The sequence below is a fragment of the Elgaria multicarinata genome, chromosome 8 (genome assembly GCF_023053635.1).
Source record: "Elgaria multicarinata webbii isolate HBS135686 ecotype San Diego chromosome 8, rElgMul1.1.pri, whole genome shotgun sequence".
NCBI lineage: Eukaryota > Metazoa > Chordata > Lepidosauria > Squamata > Anguidae > Elgaria > Elgaria multicarinata.
In genome coordinates this window covers 37,651,202-37,668,429 of record NC_086178.1, presented here as the reverse complement: position 1 = coordinate 37,668,429, position 17,228 = coordinate 37,651,202, and the positions used below count along the sequence as shown (strand labels likewise).

The 17,228-nt window shown below is 41.5% G+C and overlaps 2 protein-coding genes across 3 annotated transcripts in view; both read left to right on the top strand.

Annotated features, from left to right (window-relative positions):
• The first annotated feature begins 1,662 nt into the window (after positions 1-1,662).
• On the top strand, positions 1,663-7,860 carry RNF7 (ring finger protein 7). 2 transcript variants are annotated; one of them, XM_063131487.1, is made up of 3 exons: positions 1,663-1,873; positions 6,085-6,132; positions 7,372-7,860. In XM_063131487.1, exons 1-3 carry the CDS (start codon positions 1,696-1,698, stop codon positions 7,488-7,490), a joined length of 345 nt encoding a protein of 114 aa, XP_062987557.1. In that variant the 5' UTR covers positions 1,663-1,695; the 3' UTR covers positions 7,491-7,860. The 2 variants fall into 2 exon arrangements, with proteins under 2 accessions (XP_062987557.1, XP_062987558.1); XM_063131488.1 differs by having other exon boundaries at positions 1,663-1,866; positions 7,372-7,428.
• Positions 7,861-13,012: 5,152 nt separating this feature from the next.
• Positions 13,013-17,228, top strand: part of GRK7 (G protein-coupled receptor kinase 7) — a 49,304-nt gene continuing 45,088 nt past the window's right edge. The window contains exons 1-2 of the mRNA XM_063132163.1: positions 13,013-14,014; positions 15,913-16,350. Of these exons, the coding sequence (XP_062988233.1) occupies positions 13,412-14,014; positions 15,913-16,350 (1,041 nt within the window). The 5' untranslated portion in view covers positions 13,013-13,411. The remainder of the gene's footprint in view (positions 14,015-15,912; positions 16,351-17,228) is intronic.

The window sequence follows — 17,228 nt, the reverse complement described above, 5'->3', positions numbered from 1 at the left end:
AGGCGCAGGATGATTGTATGATAAAAACTTCTTCTGGAAGCATCCTTGTAATCTCAGAGCAAACCAAAACCATCCATTTCCCACCATTCATTTGAGAAGCAACTCCATATTTGCTGTAAAGTGTGGACCTGGCACACAAGGCTCGCAATAAATGTATGAATTTCCCCGTCTTTTCTATGCATCTTTTATTCATGGAGAGCAGCATGCATATACTAAAACGAGGATGCTGCTGTAGTAATTCTAGATTAATTAACATGGAATATTAAAGAGTGTTCTTGCATAGGTGGCACTTGAGCAATCCACATCAGGCGAAGGCAAACTTCAGGCTTTCAGGATCTACTTTGCTTTTTCCTTGCATCTTGTGGTCCACCAGCTAGAGCCATATGTGAAGTGGTGGCTCGGAGGTCTAGAACAGTGGTTCCCAAAGTGGGTGGTACTGCCCCCTTGGGGGCGGGGGGATTGCACAGGGGGGCGTTAAGAGGCAAGGGGGCGGCAGGGCGGTGCTGAGAGGCAAAGGGGCAGCAGGGGGGGCGCTCAAGGTGGTCATTTCCGAGAAGCGCCTCTCCAGAAGGTCTTAAAACCCAGCAACATTTTTATGGGAGAAGGAAGTTTGGTGCGAAGCCATATAGGGAAGAATCCACACATTTATTAATACCGTGTAAGATGAGTCCTTTTAATGGGGAATTGCTATCATGCACTATGGAGAGTGGTTCAGAAGCTCCTGGTTGCATTTCCAACATCATATTTAGTGGAATGTGGTTTTAGTGTGGTCTGCCTACTTATCTCCAAGCAAAGAAATCGACTCCAGATTACTAAATGTGCTGATTTAAGACTCATATTAAGTTGTTATTGTTATTATTTATTTATAAAGCACCATCATCTTTAAACCAGACATTGGGAAACTGGTATGACTTCATCAAGCCCATCCATCACATTAAGAATTTACAGAATAGTGAGGTAGTCTACCCTAGTTACTAAATGTGATATCTAATATTCTTGCTAAATGACTATCAGACTTTGAAAAGATGGTATCACCGGATCAAGTTCATCAATTATGTTTAATTGAATAAACTAAAAAAATGTAATTGGATTTTGAATACATATTCAATTAATTGTTACTGTTTTGATTTTTTTCGTTGTTTTCTTCATTAGTGGGTTGTTGCAAACCGCTATTCTGAATAATGATTTTTATAGTGTAGGGTAGGGGGCACTAGGCATGAGTTTGTGGAACCATGGGGGCGGTTACCTGAAAAAGTTTGGGAACCACTGGTCTAGAATAATCAGAGCGTCCAAATCTATTACGTATTCCTGGGCTGCTGCTGGATTCTGCACCTTTGTCCTGCAGTAGAGTTGGAAGGGGCCTATAAGGCCATCCAGTCCAACATATACCAATATCCGAATCACAACAGAGGAGAGGGACTCTAGCTTAGTCTAATTTAGATATTAAAATTGCTACTGAGGGCTCCCTCACTCAGAAATCACCCCGTCATCTACCAGCAGGACCTGATCAACATCACTCCCAAGAGCGTTCTAGCTAATTTCCCTTCGAGCCACACCGAGGTAGGCCTCGGCCTCCTCGCTCGGCGCCTCCACCTGCCACTGGGTGGAGCCCGAGTTCTGCTTGGCAGCCGCTGCCGCTTGATAAGAGCCGGCAAGCGGGGAAGGTTGTTGCCGCCGCCGCCGCCTCCCCCAGTCATGGCTGATGTGGAGGACGGAGACGAGCTGGGCGTCTCCGCTTCTCACGCGGCTTCCTCCGGCTCCAAGACGGGCGGCGTCGACAAGATGTTCTCGCTCAAGAAGTGGAACGCTGTGGCCATGTGGAGCTGGGACGTGGAGTGCGACACCTGCGCCATCTGCCGGGTGCAGGTCATGGGTAAGCGGGAGGCGATGGAACCGCGCTGGGTCGGCAGACAAGGCCGCGGCCCTGCCTTCTCCTCAGGCCTCTGCGCCGAACCTTCCTCCGGGGCGGGCTTGGCTCGGCTCGGGCCTCATCTCCTCCCCTTCCCTGGAGGCTTCTCTGAAGTGGCTTTTTCAGCCGTGTTTTCTCGCCAGGCGTTTTTCAAGGCAGTGGTGGGCAGCGCTGTTTCCTCCGCCTGAGGGAGAGAGAAGGAGGCGGCCTTTGTCTACTTCTCAGCGGCCTTAAAAAAAAGGCTGACTTTTGACGCCGCCAAGAACCCTTATGAAGACTGAATAGGCTATGCTGTGCTCCTTCCCTTCCCTACTGACCCGTAATTCAGAGGGACGACCACTCACTCACTCATTACTCCCAGGCGCCTGGCCTTGTTTTCATTGAACGCGTATCTTTTATCCCTGCGCCCCATTTTACGAATGATTTCCCCCACATACAGGCTGAGGGGGCCTGTGCCTATTGCCATTATTGGGCTATCCCCGGGAGCACACCCAGGCCGCGTTTAGGTGACTGCCACGTCTTCCTTAGGTGACGGAGGGACGTATAAAATTAGGTTAAAGCTCACGGATTAGTTTCTATCGCAACAATTAAGTTTTTGAGTTCAGGCGGTAGTTGAAATACAGAAAACGAATCAAAAACACCTGCCCCCCTTTTAAATTTTTATTTTTTGGGGGGGATACCCTGAATAATTTTATATCGACCTGTGTCTCTAGAAGGCCACGTACAATAGGCATTATAAGAAAATCCACACCTTTGATTAATTCACTTAAGAAAATATTATCATGGGATTATATGATTTGTTATAATATGCATACTTATGAATATGTTTGTACACGAATTACAAGAATTGGTTGGTTTTCTGTTTAGCGACCAAACTTCTTGATTATACATTGGGCTTGTTCTTCTTCTTCTTATTATTTATTTATATAGCACCATCTATGTACATGGTGCTGTACAGCGTAAAACAGTCAATAGCAAGACCCTGCCGCATAGGCTTACATTCTATTAAAATCATAGTAGAGCGATAAGGAGGGGAAGACAATGCAAACAGGCACTGGGTAGGGTAAACAGGCGCAGGGTAGGGTAAAACTAACAGTATAAAGTCCAAACAGCATCAAGTTGTGAAAGCTTTAGGAAAAAGAAAAGTTTTTAGCTGAGCTTTAAAAGCTGCAATTGACCTTGTGGATCTCAGATGTTCTGGAAGAGCGTTCCAGGCGTAAGGGGCAGCAGAAGAAAATGGGCGAAGCCGAGCAAGGGAAGTAGAGACCCTTGGGCAGGCGAGGAGCATGGCATCAGAGGAGCGAAGAGCATGAGCGGGGCGATAGTGTGAGATGAGAGAGGAGAGATAGGAAGGAGCTAGACCGTGAAAAGCTTTGAAGGTCAACAGGAGAAGTTTATATTGGATTCTGAAGTGAATTGGAAGCCAATGAAGAGATTTCAGAAGTGGAGTAACATGGTCAGAGCGGCGAGCCAAGAAGATGATTTTAGCGGCAGAGTGGTGGACAGAAACCAACGGACTGATGTGAGAAGAAGGAAGGCCAGAGAGAAGAAGTAACCTGACAGTCTACCATGGGTTATTTAACCGACAGTGAGGCTGTGGGGTGCATGCAGCTGCATGGTGGTTGTCATGTCATGTGAATCTGTCAAGTGTGGCTTATGCAAAGGTTAAACAACACATAGTCTGATTTAGGCTATGCAAGGATTGTTTAATCTTCGCATAACCCACATTCACTGGGTTTGAATGACATGACAACCCCCAAGCAAGAGAGCCAGTGTGGTGTAGTGGCTAAATTGTTGGACTGGGAGTCGGGAGATCCAGTTTCTAGTCCTTAAGAGGAAAAAAGGCATGATATAAATGCAATAATAAATAAAAATAAATAAAGCAAGGGTTGGATATGCAACATGGCACTTGCGTCGCATCGTGGGTTAAATAACCCACGATAAACCACAGTGTGTTGTCAGAACCCAATCATTGTGTGAACTGTGATGATACATCACTTGATACTTGGTCGCTCCACCAAAAGTATTGGGTTCATAGTTTGAGGGTGCTCTTGGATCCAGAACTGTCACTTGAGGCGCAGGTGGACTCAGTGACAAAGAGCACCCTTTATCAGCTTACGCTGATATATCAAGTGCACCCTTATCTGGACAGAGATAGCCTAGCTACAGTTATCCATGCTCTGATAACTTCTTGTCTGGATTACTACAATGTGTTATACATGGGCTGCCTTTGAAAAAGGTCTGGAAACTTCAGCTGGTACAAAACAGGGCAGCATGTTTGTTAACAGGTACTGGCCAATGAGACCACATCACACCAGTCCTTTTCCAGCTTCAGTGGCTGCCAGTCCAGGTCTGGGCCTGATGCAAAGTGCTAGTATTAACATTGAAAGCCCTAAACGGCTTGGGGCCAGGTTATCTGAAGGAATGTCTCCTCCCATATGTACCTGCCCAGATCCTAAGATCATCTTCAGGGGTTCTTCTCCGTGAGCCCCTGCCAATGGATGTGAGGCAGGTGGCTACCGGGAGGAGGGCCTTCTGTGCTGAGGCACCCTAACTGTTGAGTGAGTTCCCTAGAGAGGTTTGCCTGGCACCTGCATTATACTCTTTTCGACGCCAAGTGAAGACCTTTTTATTTTCCCAGTATTTTAACAGTTTATCATCTTAGTCTTTTAACTTTGCTGCTTTAAATCTGTATTTTAAATCTGTATAAATCTCTGCATTGGTGCTCAGTTTTATCCTGGTTGTACTTTTTTATATATTGTGAATTTATACGGTTGTTTGCTTTATACTTTGAATTGTACTTCATGGTTTTCATTTTTGTGAACCGCCCAGAGCGCTCCGGCTATTGGGTGGTATAGAAATGCAATTGAATAAATAAATACAGCTACAGTGCATGTTTACATTTTTTTAATGTATTTTTGTATCTAGAGATATTTAGTGATTTAATACATGTGTAATAAAAGATGTATGACTTAGTAGGTTTGAACATCTTTTATCTGTTTCTTTGTACTTAATATATTGAAGGCACAATCTTATGTGTCTTTGGATATTAAAAAGCCCCACAACTCCCAGGACACCCCAGGCCTTTTTTTCAATCTAAACTTGCATAGGATTGCATTGGGATTGACCTACCCACAAACCCATTCCTTTTGGGGAATTTTCGTGTAAACTAATCCTTTGATTTTCCACCAGAGAGGAAGTAAGGGTGAGGGGAATAAGGTTCAGTTCACTATGTAACAGACTATACAGATAATTGGTTCCTAATTGTTTAGAATAAATATGTTGTAAACAGTTGTTTGTTTTCATTGATACATACACAACTTTCTACCAGAAACACAACATTTTCAACTTTTCCTTCTATAATGTGCATGCTCAAATTATGCAGCTGGATAAGAGTAACAAGTGCCATGTGCCATTGTTTCCCAAAATATTTATAAAGAGAGATCTGTCAGTGACATTTTATCTTATTGGGATGCACCAATCATAAACATGGGAGTCAGAAGTCAGATTGTGTATCCTTTCGGAGCAGTTTAGACAGACAGAAAATGGTTTGTTTCCCTATGCAGTTCTGCTTCCTTTTACAGGATTACATGGAGAGACATATGCACCAGTGGTACATGTAAATTGCTCTAGTGCTTTCTAATCACAGCACTTCTGGTAAATTATACAATTGCAGGACTTGCTGCAGAATTCCTGCTGGGGCACATAGTATATTCCTCTACATAGTCCTGTAAAGAAGAGATTGCAGGGGAGGAAAGCAGTCATTTCTGGTCTGATCCCTAAAGCTTTTGTGCTGCATTATGCGTAATTATCATGGTTTCATCACTCACAAATCCCATGTACTGTAGCAGTTCTCAAACCCATGTACTGTAGCAGTTCTCACCTCATTTGCTATATATAAGAGCCCTGCTGGATCATATCCAATATTCATAGTTGTTCTCTCCCTACAAATTATGCTTGAATGAAACAAAATTAATCATGAGAGTAAGTTGAAATAACCATGCTTGTGTTGTGTAGATGTGCTGAATGAATGGAATATCATGTCTTAAAATAAATTATCTCTAGATGACTACATGACACTATGCATTCTTCATAAATGTGTTTCAATGATTTTAGATGCTTTGGAAAACCAGTTGTTGCATCAGGATCATAGTCTTGCTCTTGTTTACATCTAGATGCCTGTCTTAGATGTCAAGCTGAAAACAAACAAGAAGATTGTGTTGGTATGTTGTGATTTCATTCTGTTATTCAACCAAAGGCTTTCTCTTAGTGGGGTGCTTTTTAAAGTTTTGAGTAAATGCCTTTTATTTTTTCACATCAGTAAAACTCAGTAAACCCTTACTAATGTAAAAAGACAGACTATTGTATAATATACTTGGAAATTGCAATTAATGCTTTATGTGTGGGTATATGTCCATGAAGAACTAGTTACATAAGCTAGACCTTTTATTCAGGGAGGTAATAGCTGTGGCATCCTCTGTTGTATCTTCAGGCATTTCTCATAAAAGATGGTTGGTTGAAACAAGTAAAGGATAATTTCAAAAAGAAATAAAATGATTGGGTTTCACTTATTTTCCTTTGGTGATATTCTTGAAGTTTCAGGAATTCTATTTTTATTTGGGTGTTTGGGGGATATAAAAAGAGAACAGCAGATATTTGGGTTGTTAGCATCATTCATTTGTATGGTTTACAGATAGATGCTTTTTAAAAAATATTTGGGGGCAGGATCATGCCAAAATGAATCACTTTTAAGTTCAGTTGACTTCAGTTAAAGAAATAGGCACTTGCTTATATCTCTCCCATTCAAATAAAGTTGCTTAACTTTCACTATCGTATGCTTGGTTTGCCAGCATACAATATGTCAGCATACAGTATGTCAGTTTTTTGTTTACTTAACTTTTGTGCCACAATAAAAAAATATTTTGCACCTTCAAAGTGTTACGTATGTTGTGTAAATCAAATGGTAAACATACCAATTAACTCAATTTTAATTCCAGGTTGTAACACAACAACATTTAGACAAGTCTTAAAACAGTGGTGGTGGGTGAATACTTTTGCAAGGCACTGTAACATCAATCCTCTATGTAATAAAGGTTCCAAGGAGATACTTTGGCACATCGAAGAAGTTGGATATGCTCAATGGGACTCTTGACTTTTCTTTGAACAGTAGATTTCACTTAACCATTCCAGTGACATGTTGCAAGCTCTCCTTAATTACAAAACTTGTTTGTTAGGTGACATAGAGGCCAGTTGTTCAAGAAACTAAAATTCAAAATCTTTTTTGATATATGAAAAAAGTAGCATGTTGTTTTGGATCATGTCTGTAGTTTATAAAAATTTTACACAATTATTCTGTAGCAGTACTAAAGATATACAGAGGCACGTTAATACTTTGCATTAAACATCTGTCATCCATTTTTTAACCAACTATATTCTCAAGTTCGGTTTTCTTTTTCTTTCAGTGGTCTGGGGAGAGTGTAATCATTCCTTCCACAATTGCTGCATGTCACTGTGGGTGAAACAGAACAACCGCTGCCCTCTCTGCCAACAGGACTGGGTGGTTCAAAGAATAGGCAAATAAAAGCACTGGCCGTTCTTCTATCAAACTTGCTTGGAATGTTATACAACTGATGACATATTTTCCGTATGAAAGAAGGGAGCAGTCACAATGTGGCAAAATCCATTTTACATATTTAGGCCTATAGAATTCTATGGACCTGGATTTGAAATCTTTATGTTATATTCCTGGCCTGTAGGATCAGTTTACAGAATCGTTGCATCAGGAATATAGGTGCACAGTATTTAAGAATGTATCTAAATAGTGTGAACACTGTACGTTTACTTAGGAGTTCTTTGGTGCTTATGAAACCCACAGTTACCTATTGTTCAAAGCAATGAAATCCCAATACTTTTCTCAAAACTGATTCTCAAATAAATAGTTGTTGACAGTGCATTTGTTTTTACTTTCTGCTTTCTTTCATGAAGATAAAACCTTTCATTTAGGTTTTGATAAATGTTTCTGTGGTACTTCCAAGGTTAAATTGAATTCACTGACCTTTTAAAACGTGTACTTGCTTTCTCCAACTCACAACATTAAACCTTTTACCCTGTGAAATGCTCAGGTTGTTTGTTTCTGTAAAAGACAGTGAGCAGAAGGTAGATCTGGATATACTGGTAGATCTCTGGTTGATTTGTAGTAGATCAGTAAGGATTTTTAACTCCCAATTATTTAACAATAGGAGCAACAAAATGATATTACCCCACCCTAAATTATACTGCTGAAATGAAGAAAACGTAGAGTAACAAGGAGTGGATTTGTGTGTGAGAGAACTATGTATTCCATTCATTTCCAAGGGTATTACTTTTGGATCTGGCTCCAGTTGGTAGATCATGAAATTATAGTAAAAAAAAAGAAAAAAAGATTCTGCAAGCCAGAAATCTGCCCACCCATCCTGGAACAATATACAGTATATACTTGAACATTGGTCTATTAAAAAGTCTGTTACCTGGAGATGCAAATGCATCATAACCAGGAAGTGATAACTTTTGCTGTATATGTTAAACTACTTCAAATATAAGCCAAGGTCCTAATAACCCTGTATGCAAGAGGGAAGCACTTCCATATGTGCATGGGAATATGTGTGTATTAATTTTCCATTCTGACTGCATCCCTTTGCATTGCATCAAATTCCTATGATGAAGGGTCTTCTGACTTGTCAGAAGCATTTTTAGGAGGAGCAGAATGGGCTGTTATGGAAAGGGGGGGCAGAAACCCCCCAGTGCATTTCACATGCAGCATTCTGGATAATGACCATGGTATTTGATGATGATGATACATCACATCCTTACAAAAATGATCTTAGTTTAAATTTAAGATGAAAACAATGTGGATAATTCTTATTTGTTTAGTAACATACTGTACAAATGTCAAATCTCTGACTTTGGTAGACCAGCCTGCTATGTTCCAAGATAGCATCTTGATAACGTTAACAGATCCAGTTGTAAAATTATCACCCCTGTCATCTTTTGTAATAGCCACTTCTAAGTTTGGGAATATTCCTTGGTCCCAAGTCAGTATTTATTTTGCCTGACTGATCTACCACACCAAGGTCCACCCCACTGATCATAATTAGCTTTCTTAGTATATGCCTGGGTGGGGTCACCATTAAGGTAGCCCTTAAAAAGGCATGGTGCATTTAGCTCAGCCCGCTGTTTTCTCAAGCGACCACTTAAAATGTGTTTAGTATTGACTAGATTGTGCCTGAAGCATTTAAAATATATATTTAATATTGCTAAACAACAACAACAACACTTGATTCACTGACACTTTGCTTTATTACCAATCTCAACCTTGGATGAACCCTTTTACCATGTAAACAAATCCAGTGTTGATGTATGATAAGAGATAAGCGTATGTTTGCACTCTAACAGTGAATAATGGAATAATCTCTGTTTATTTTAAGACCCATAAAAGGCTTTTTGTAGCGGGCGGGGACGGGGGACGGACGGACTTGAATTGCCTTCTAGCAAAACACTGGTAAGATTGCTGTGTTTTGCTATTTCAAATGCCTTTGTGCATAATATTTAAAATAGTTGTATTAAAAATAAGTAAGTTGGATGATATGATTAAGGATGCAATCCTTTGCATGTTTAGATGAAAAAAGTCCTAGCGTTCCCAGCATTCCCTAGCCAACCATTTTGGCTGGGGAATGCTGGGAGTTGTAGGACTTTTTTCTGTCTAAATGTGCATAAAATTGTACCCTAAGCTATTTTTTTACCAAGATTTTATTACTTTCAATGATGGCAGTTATAGAATGCTTTGTCACTTCTTGTAATTGGATATTAACTTTATCCTGTTAGCTAAATTCAAAATGTGTATTCTTAGGGCCAGCCTTACTACCAGATGACACTTAGCAACTGTCTAGAGACGATGGATAGGAGGGACTTTCATTTTTGTGCCCCCTGTTATACACAGATCTATTGAAAAGTGAGAGCAGACTTGATGGTATTGTGAAAGAGCAGGGAAAGAGCAAGAGAAAATAAACTAATTTGAACCAGTGGGTCTCCCCTGATTTGTCACTTTGAGAGTGAGCCTGGTTTGCACATAATGACAACCCAGAATATGGGTTGTTGCCTTACCTGGAGTTTACCCATGATTTGCCTGCCAGTCAGTTTCACAGAATGCAGGTTGTTTTTTCAATTCCTGGGTGGTTTGATTCCTTCCTCCTTTGCCTGCTCCCTCCGTGTATTCCAAATGCCTTTGCGGTGCTGTAGTACTGGCAAGTAGAGCTGCTGTTTTTTTCGCCACTGACCTGCTGCCTCTGTAGCCTGGCAAAATAAACTATGAACATCATCCCATGGTTCTGGGTTCACATGTAACTACAAGCCATAGTTAAAACAACTCATAGATCACAATTCAACAACAAACCATGGGCTCTCTTTTTCGGTTGTTTGTAGTTAACCCATAGTTAAACAGTAGTTCTGGGTTCGCATGTAATAACTCAGGATCCAAAAAACATATTCAATTCACACTCTGGGTTGTTACCTGCAAACCAGGTACATGACACTAAAGGGGAAGGGGATGAGGAGGAAAAAGGAAAACAAGAAAACCCAGGCGCATAAGGGTCTTGTAATGACTAGCTGTAATGCAGTACTTATGCTGTAAAAATCTGAAAACGTGCCTATGAAGATTTAAAAACTGCAAGAAAATCATTTCTGGAATATTGACTCAACCAGGTATGAAATGCCTACTATGTTGATGACTTGCCCACTACACCAAAATTGAGTTAACTTACAATAAAGTTAAGGGCACAATCCTTGAGTACTTTCTTTGCTAGAAAAGTGGGGTATAGGTGGACCTTTAGTCTGATACAGCATGGCTCTTCTTATATTATGTATAAATCAAATAAATAAATAAATTCTGTGCATGTTTATCTAGAAAACAGTCCCATAACTCCTAGCATTCTCCAGCCAGTGTGGCTTCTTGGGGAATGCTAGGAATAGTAGGACTTTTTTCTATCTAAACATGTATAGGATTGCGCCCTAAATTATTTTACGCCATCGTCTATTGACTAGTTTGAAATAAGGTTGAAGTGTCCATCCCCTTCCATCTAGAGTTGTTCAAATCTGATATTTTGTAACCCAACACTTTGGCCCATCTTTACAACAGGCTTTCAGAAGAGCTGCTTCTGTTTACTGCAAACAATTGAAAGACAAATCATTCCTACTGTGGATCACAAAGACACAAATTCATATACAACCTAACCAGTGGCAGAGCTTGATGACAGGTATCCGAATATCCACCACATATTGTCATTTGAGGCTGACCCAAATTAACTTACTGCATATGGTATATTGAACCTCTCTATCCCAGCCCTCCCCAACTCGGTGCCTACCAAATGATTTAGACTTCAACTCCAGTCATTCCTTGGCCGCATGACCAATGCTCAGGAAGCCTGGGAGGTGTAGTCCAAAACATCTGGAGAGCATCAGGTGTGGAAGGCTGCGCTACGCCTTATTAAAAGATGTATGACACACAAACCTCTTTGTGCTAGAAGTGCCATGTACCTAGTCAACATGTATGATTTAGCAATATAAAGTTATTTCATTTTGGAGCCAGCTTTTATGATACCTTGTTAATCTTGCCCTAAGAGCCCCTTTTAGCCTTACATTTCAACACGGGGCTATGTGCCAGTTAGAGGAGTCCTCAAAAGAAGTGCTGTGGCATTTGTATACCAGAAAAGTTCCTGTTTGCCATGAGATGAGCACATCTACAGTGGAAATGGCTGGCTTATCGATAAAAAATGGGACAAAATGAGACAAACTTGATAAGTATGAACAAACCTGGTCTTCTGTGTAGGGTTTTGGAAGAGAATTTTGGTTTTGGTAACCACTTGCTCAAGTCTCAGCATGATTTTCGGCTTGCAACCCTTGTGAATATATAGTTGTTTGGGGCTGTTTTCCCGAAACTGTTTTCACAAGAACTTTTAATTTGCTTAGTTCACCACAGTTTGCCTGATAAATGCAAATGAGAACCGGAAAAATTATCTTTGAGAATGTCTTCTTCACAAAGCTGGAACAGAACAAAGGATGGTGTATAGTGGAATGATCAGGGTGCCACCTTTTCACCCACCCCAGCGCTAGAGGTGTGAGAGCTATTAAAATAAACCACAGCAATCCTTTATAATGAAGAGTTAGGGCATCTAAATATAGGGGTCACTACCAGCTCCCTTTGTAATCCCATTAGTCCCCCTCCTCCTCCCTCCCAATCCCCTTTCCTTTTGTGTCATGTCTTTTAGATTGTAAGCCTCTGGGCAGGGACTGTCAAGAAATATTTTTGTAAGCTGCCGTGAGAGCCTTTTTTGGCTGAATGGCGGGATAAATATGCTTAAATAAATAAATAAATTAGTTCTGTGCAAATCATGAAGAGCTGAAGTAGAAACTTGGGTTCTAAGGATGCTTTTTAATTTCAGGAGCTCCAGTTGTGTCACTGAAGTTCTGTTTTGGTGATGGGAGTCTTTAACGAATAGTTTGTGCTTTAAACAGGTTTGGGTTATTTCTACCTCTGCCATGTTGTGAGGGGAATGGAGACACTCTGCTTCTGATTGTACATAAGATTGTTATTTATAGAGCAGCAATCATTCTTCACTTGCTCTTTGCTTAAGCCGATTTGAGTCTCTTCACATGACAGCAGCAATGGTTTTGTGCAGCATAAAGGTACAGCTTGCAATACTGACATTTCTCTGGGTAAGATCCACATGAAGAGGTAGGCTTTCAACGCTAGGACATGATGATGATGATGATGATTTAAAAGACATACACAAAACCATTCTCCTTGGTGTTCTCTTCTCATCCTGCTTCTTTTGCTAAATCTTTTCTCTTGCAGTACTGCACAACACAGAAAATCTCAAATTCTATTTTTTAAAAGCCAGTTTTAAAAGTATGAGGATATGGTGGGTCTGCTTTGGTATATCTGTGAATCAAGGTTGCCTAGACTAGTGTTGGGCAGGAAATCATAACAGTTCTTTGAGAGGAAATGTGGTGGCATGTGTTCTTTAAAAACAGGGTGCTTATACTGAGATAAGGGGCATGAGAGAATGTGTGTGTGTGTGTTGTGTATATAAGTGAAGGTGTAGATGAACCATACTTCAGGCATAAGTAGTGGAGTCTTGAGTTGAGAAATGCACACAAGATAGTGGTGACAGCAGTGAGGAGGTTTTCCTGGGATGTCATCCATTTAGCTATAGATAGCAAACCCAAAGCTCCTTAGAGAGAAACCCTCTTACCAGCCACTTTCCACGAATGGTACATACACCTAAAGGTACTTAATGAAAATCCTTCAGAGGTATTTAATGCTAAAGTAGGCAGTCTCCCTACTATTTCTCCGAAGCCCACGCCTACACCCAGGCAGTGGCACTGGGAAAGCAGTACCCAGGCAGCCGCCCCAAGGCTAGCCAGTGTATTTGCCTCAGATAGGCTCTGCCACCCTAACAGATCGCCAAGATGTGTGACATGGGGGGACTGGATAACCTGATTGCCAACACAGCATACCTGCAGGCCAGGAAAAGTGGAGATGCGGATGCCAGGGAGATGCAAAAAAGGCGCAAGAGCCTTTCATTGCCCAAGAATGAGGAATGCTCTGAACTCAAGAAGTCCATTGCAGTGGACTATGACAGCATTTGTGAGCAACAACCTATTGGCAAGTATTTTTTCCGGGAATTCCTGGATACTGTGTCTGAATACCTGTTGACCAAGGAGTTCTTGGATGAAGTGTCTACTTGGGAGTTGGCAGAAGATTACATCAAGAGCAGCCTCTTGGAGGGCATAGTCAACATGTACCTGAAGACTGGCAGCAATAGCTACCTGAAATTTCTCAGTGCAGACTTGTCCAACAAATGCCAGTCTGCTCCCAAGGAAGATTTTGAGAGTCTCACGCAATCAGCCAGGGCAGAGACCTCAGCCTTCCTTAAAGGGAAACCATTTGAGGACTTTCAGGCCAGTCCGTTCTTTGAGAAGTTCGTGCAATGGAAATGCTATGAACGGCAACCTGTAACCGAGAAACTTTTTGAAGACTTCCGAGTATTAGGAAAGGGAGGCTTTGGAGAGGTAAGGAACAGTTATTTGATCTACTATGTAAGCATTTGAGCCTAGGCAGTACAGTGAATGGCCTTCAGTAGACAGCAGGCACTGACTAGCTAGCTACTTCCCTGCATAGACAAGTCCTCTTGTGATATACTTTATTTATTTTTAGTTAGTTAGTTATTACTACATTTATACCCCACCTTTTTTTCTCGTAAAGGAAGCCAAGGCAGTGTGCATAATCCTCCTTTCCACCTTGTGAAGTAGGTTGCACTGAGAGTCTGTGCCTGGCCCGAAGGCACCCAGTGATGGCCAAATGGGGAGTAGAACTCAGATCTTCCAACTCCCAGTCCAACACTCTAGCCACTGCACCACACTGGCCCCTTTTACCCCAGAGTAAATTACATTCAGGACCAAATAGGCGTCTCCCAGGCATTTAACAATGCTAGGTTTGTTTTCTAACAGCCCCCAGAACTGTTGTTTTTAAATGGATACTGTTGTTTTTATACTGTTGTTTTTATGTTTCTGATGGTTTTTAAATTTTGTATAATTTTTAATGTTTACTGTTTTTAACTTTTGTAAACCGCCCACAGAGCTTCAGCTATGGGGCGGTATATAAATGTAATAAATAAATAAATAAAATAGGCAGGGTTGCTCCAAGTTACTCAGAATACCATACGTGAGGTTACATCGTTTTATTTTTAACTAGTGATCAGAGGTGGATTCACATGGGTTGGAATAGACCTAAGGGACAAACAGAACATTCATTCATTCATTCATTTATAGTGGAGCTATACGTGATTGTTTTCCTTACTCTCTGAAGTGTGCACAGCCCCAATTTGGATTGAGACTGTGACGCTTCAGGAGAGGAGAGTTCCGATGAAGTTTCCCCCCTTTTTAAACTCCCCCTCATGTGGCGGGGCAGAGCTATTTGAAATTTTGGGGTGAAAACAGGTAGGTGGAGGAAGCTTAAAACCTCCTTTAGAACACTTAGCTTGGCTCTTCATTTGATACAGCCAAGCCTTCAAGCAAACTTACACAGCAGTCAAAATTGGAGATATTGTGCTTGTCCCATCTAAGTGAAGCCATTTTGTGCATGTCCCATCTAAGTGAAGTGAAAGGCCATAACTCTGTGACAGAGCAGCTACTTTGCATGCAGAAGGTCCCAGGTTCAATCCCCAGCAACTCCAAGCAGGGCTCCAGGCAGCTTTCTATGTTCCTGAATCACACTTGGTGGCACCTTTAGGCACGGCCCCTGCCCTGCTATGCCCCTATAGACCCCTGGGGGAGGGGTCTGTACATTCCGTTCTCCTGAGTGAGGGCTACCCCACAGGAAGGGAAACAAATGGCAGGCATATAAAACTGCCCTTTGGCCTACTAATCTCTTCTGGCTTCAAACTGTACGGATTGCAAAGCTATGTGCTGGTTAGGGAAGTCTTTTTCTAGTTTCTGAAAATGTTACTGCAGGCTTCAAGTATACGGACACATTAAAATTAAATAAATTAACTAATGCATTTAGAAAACAAAATAACCCTGAAGTAAATACCCCTAGGGCCCCCATAGTTTTGGGTATGCCTAGTTTTGGATGTCTAGGTTTCACAGTCTCAGCACTATGGCATGGATGGACAGACAGACAACCTCGTTTATTATTATACATGAGATGAAGTTGCTGCCTCAGTGGAACTGCGTATGACTGTTACTACTGTTCATTTATTAAGTTCCAACAGTGTTCAATATATGATAGAGAGCTGATATGGTCCGAGCCAAGAGATCTTACCTTCTAAGTCAGGTTTGAATTAATTGGAAGCTGGAGCAAGTTGGTTATTGTCATAGAAGGCAGTACTATGGGGCATATGTTCTCTCCACTTCCCAACCCATGTTGCTTACTGAGACTTTCCTCTTTCTTATGGAACTTGCTGCTTTAGGTTTCTGCCATCCAGGTAAAAAATACTGGGAAGATGTATGCCTGTAAGAAGCTGGACAAAAAAAGATTGAAGAAAAAAGGTGGTGAAAAGATGGCTCTGCTAGAGAAGGAGATCCTTGAGAAAGTCAACAGCCGTTTCATTGTCACCCTGGCCTATGCTTATCAGAGCAAAACCGCCCTGTGTCTTGTCATGAGCCTCATGAATGGTGGGGATCTGAAATATCACATTTACAATGTGGGAGACAGAGGCCTGGAAATGGATAGGGTTGTCTTCTACTCGGCTCAGATCACCTGTGGGATACTGCACCTTCACTCCATTAAAATTGTCTACAGGGACATGAAGCCAGAAAATGTCCTCCTGGATGATAACGGCCACTGCCGATTGTCTGATCTTGGCTTGGCGGTGGAAGTAAAAGACGGCAAAGAAATCACCCAGAGGGTAAGTGAGAGTTCACTGGGCAGGGCTGGCTGAAGAAGGGGTGGAAGAAGCTTGTTCTATTTCCAATGCACTGAGCTCAGGCTTTAATTCCCTAGGATTTGTTCCTCCCTAAAGATCTTATGTGGTCATTTCATTCTAAGTGACAGATGGTAAGAGGATTTGCTTAATTAACTATTTGGATGCACCATACAGCAATTCGACCAGCATGTTTGCTTTGAAAGACATCTAGACCTTACAAAAAGTTGTAATTTTCTTTTGAGGCTTGAGGCAAATTGATTGTTTTCTGTCCATGGAGATGTAGTGGCCCGCGAGGAGCTACAGCAAGTGAGGAAGAGTTGGGGAATGAAGGGGCTGACGGAATGAATGCCCTTTTTGCCCTAAAAATACAGAGTACAATCCAGTTGGACGTTCTCCTGTCTAAACCTCATTGGAATGAATGGGAACTGCACATAGGGATTATTGTTTGATTCAGTAGAACTTTCACAGGAAAACTGGGTGGCCCCTCGACCAATGAAGATGGTTGAGGCGCCTCCCAGTATCCAGTCTCTCATCATGGCAGCGCTTTCTTGATATCCTCGAAGAGGGCAACAGGAAGGAGACATGTCTTACCAAAATGGCCTGTTATTCCAAAGTTGGTGACTCTACATTCAAACATGTGTTTACCTACTCTCTATAAACACAGAGAAGAGCACCAGTTGGCCTTTGATTTAAAGCACTTGAGTTGTAATGGCTCTTATACACTAAGGGTGCCATGCCATGCATGTTTCGACAGAAAAAAATCTCATAACTTGCTGCATTCCCCAGCTCAGGATTGCGCCCTAAATGTATTCATTTATTAAAACTCTTTTAAACCTCCCTTCATCCTTGACAATACCAGG

Coding starts and splice junctions, on each gene's coding strand:
- RNF7 (XM_063131487.1), top strand. CDS start 1,696: ATGGCTGATGTGGAGGACGGAGACGAGCTGGGCGTCTCCGCTTCTCAC. Junction 1,874..6,084: donor CTGCCGGGTGCAGGTCATGG/GTAAGCGGGAGG, acceptor GTTTACATCTAG/ATGCCTGTCTTAGATGTCAA. Junction 6,133..7,371: donor CAAACAAGAAGATTGTGTTG/GTATGTTGTGAT, acceptor TTTTTCTTTCAG/TGGTCTGGGGAGAGTGTAAT.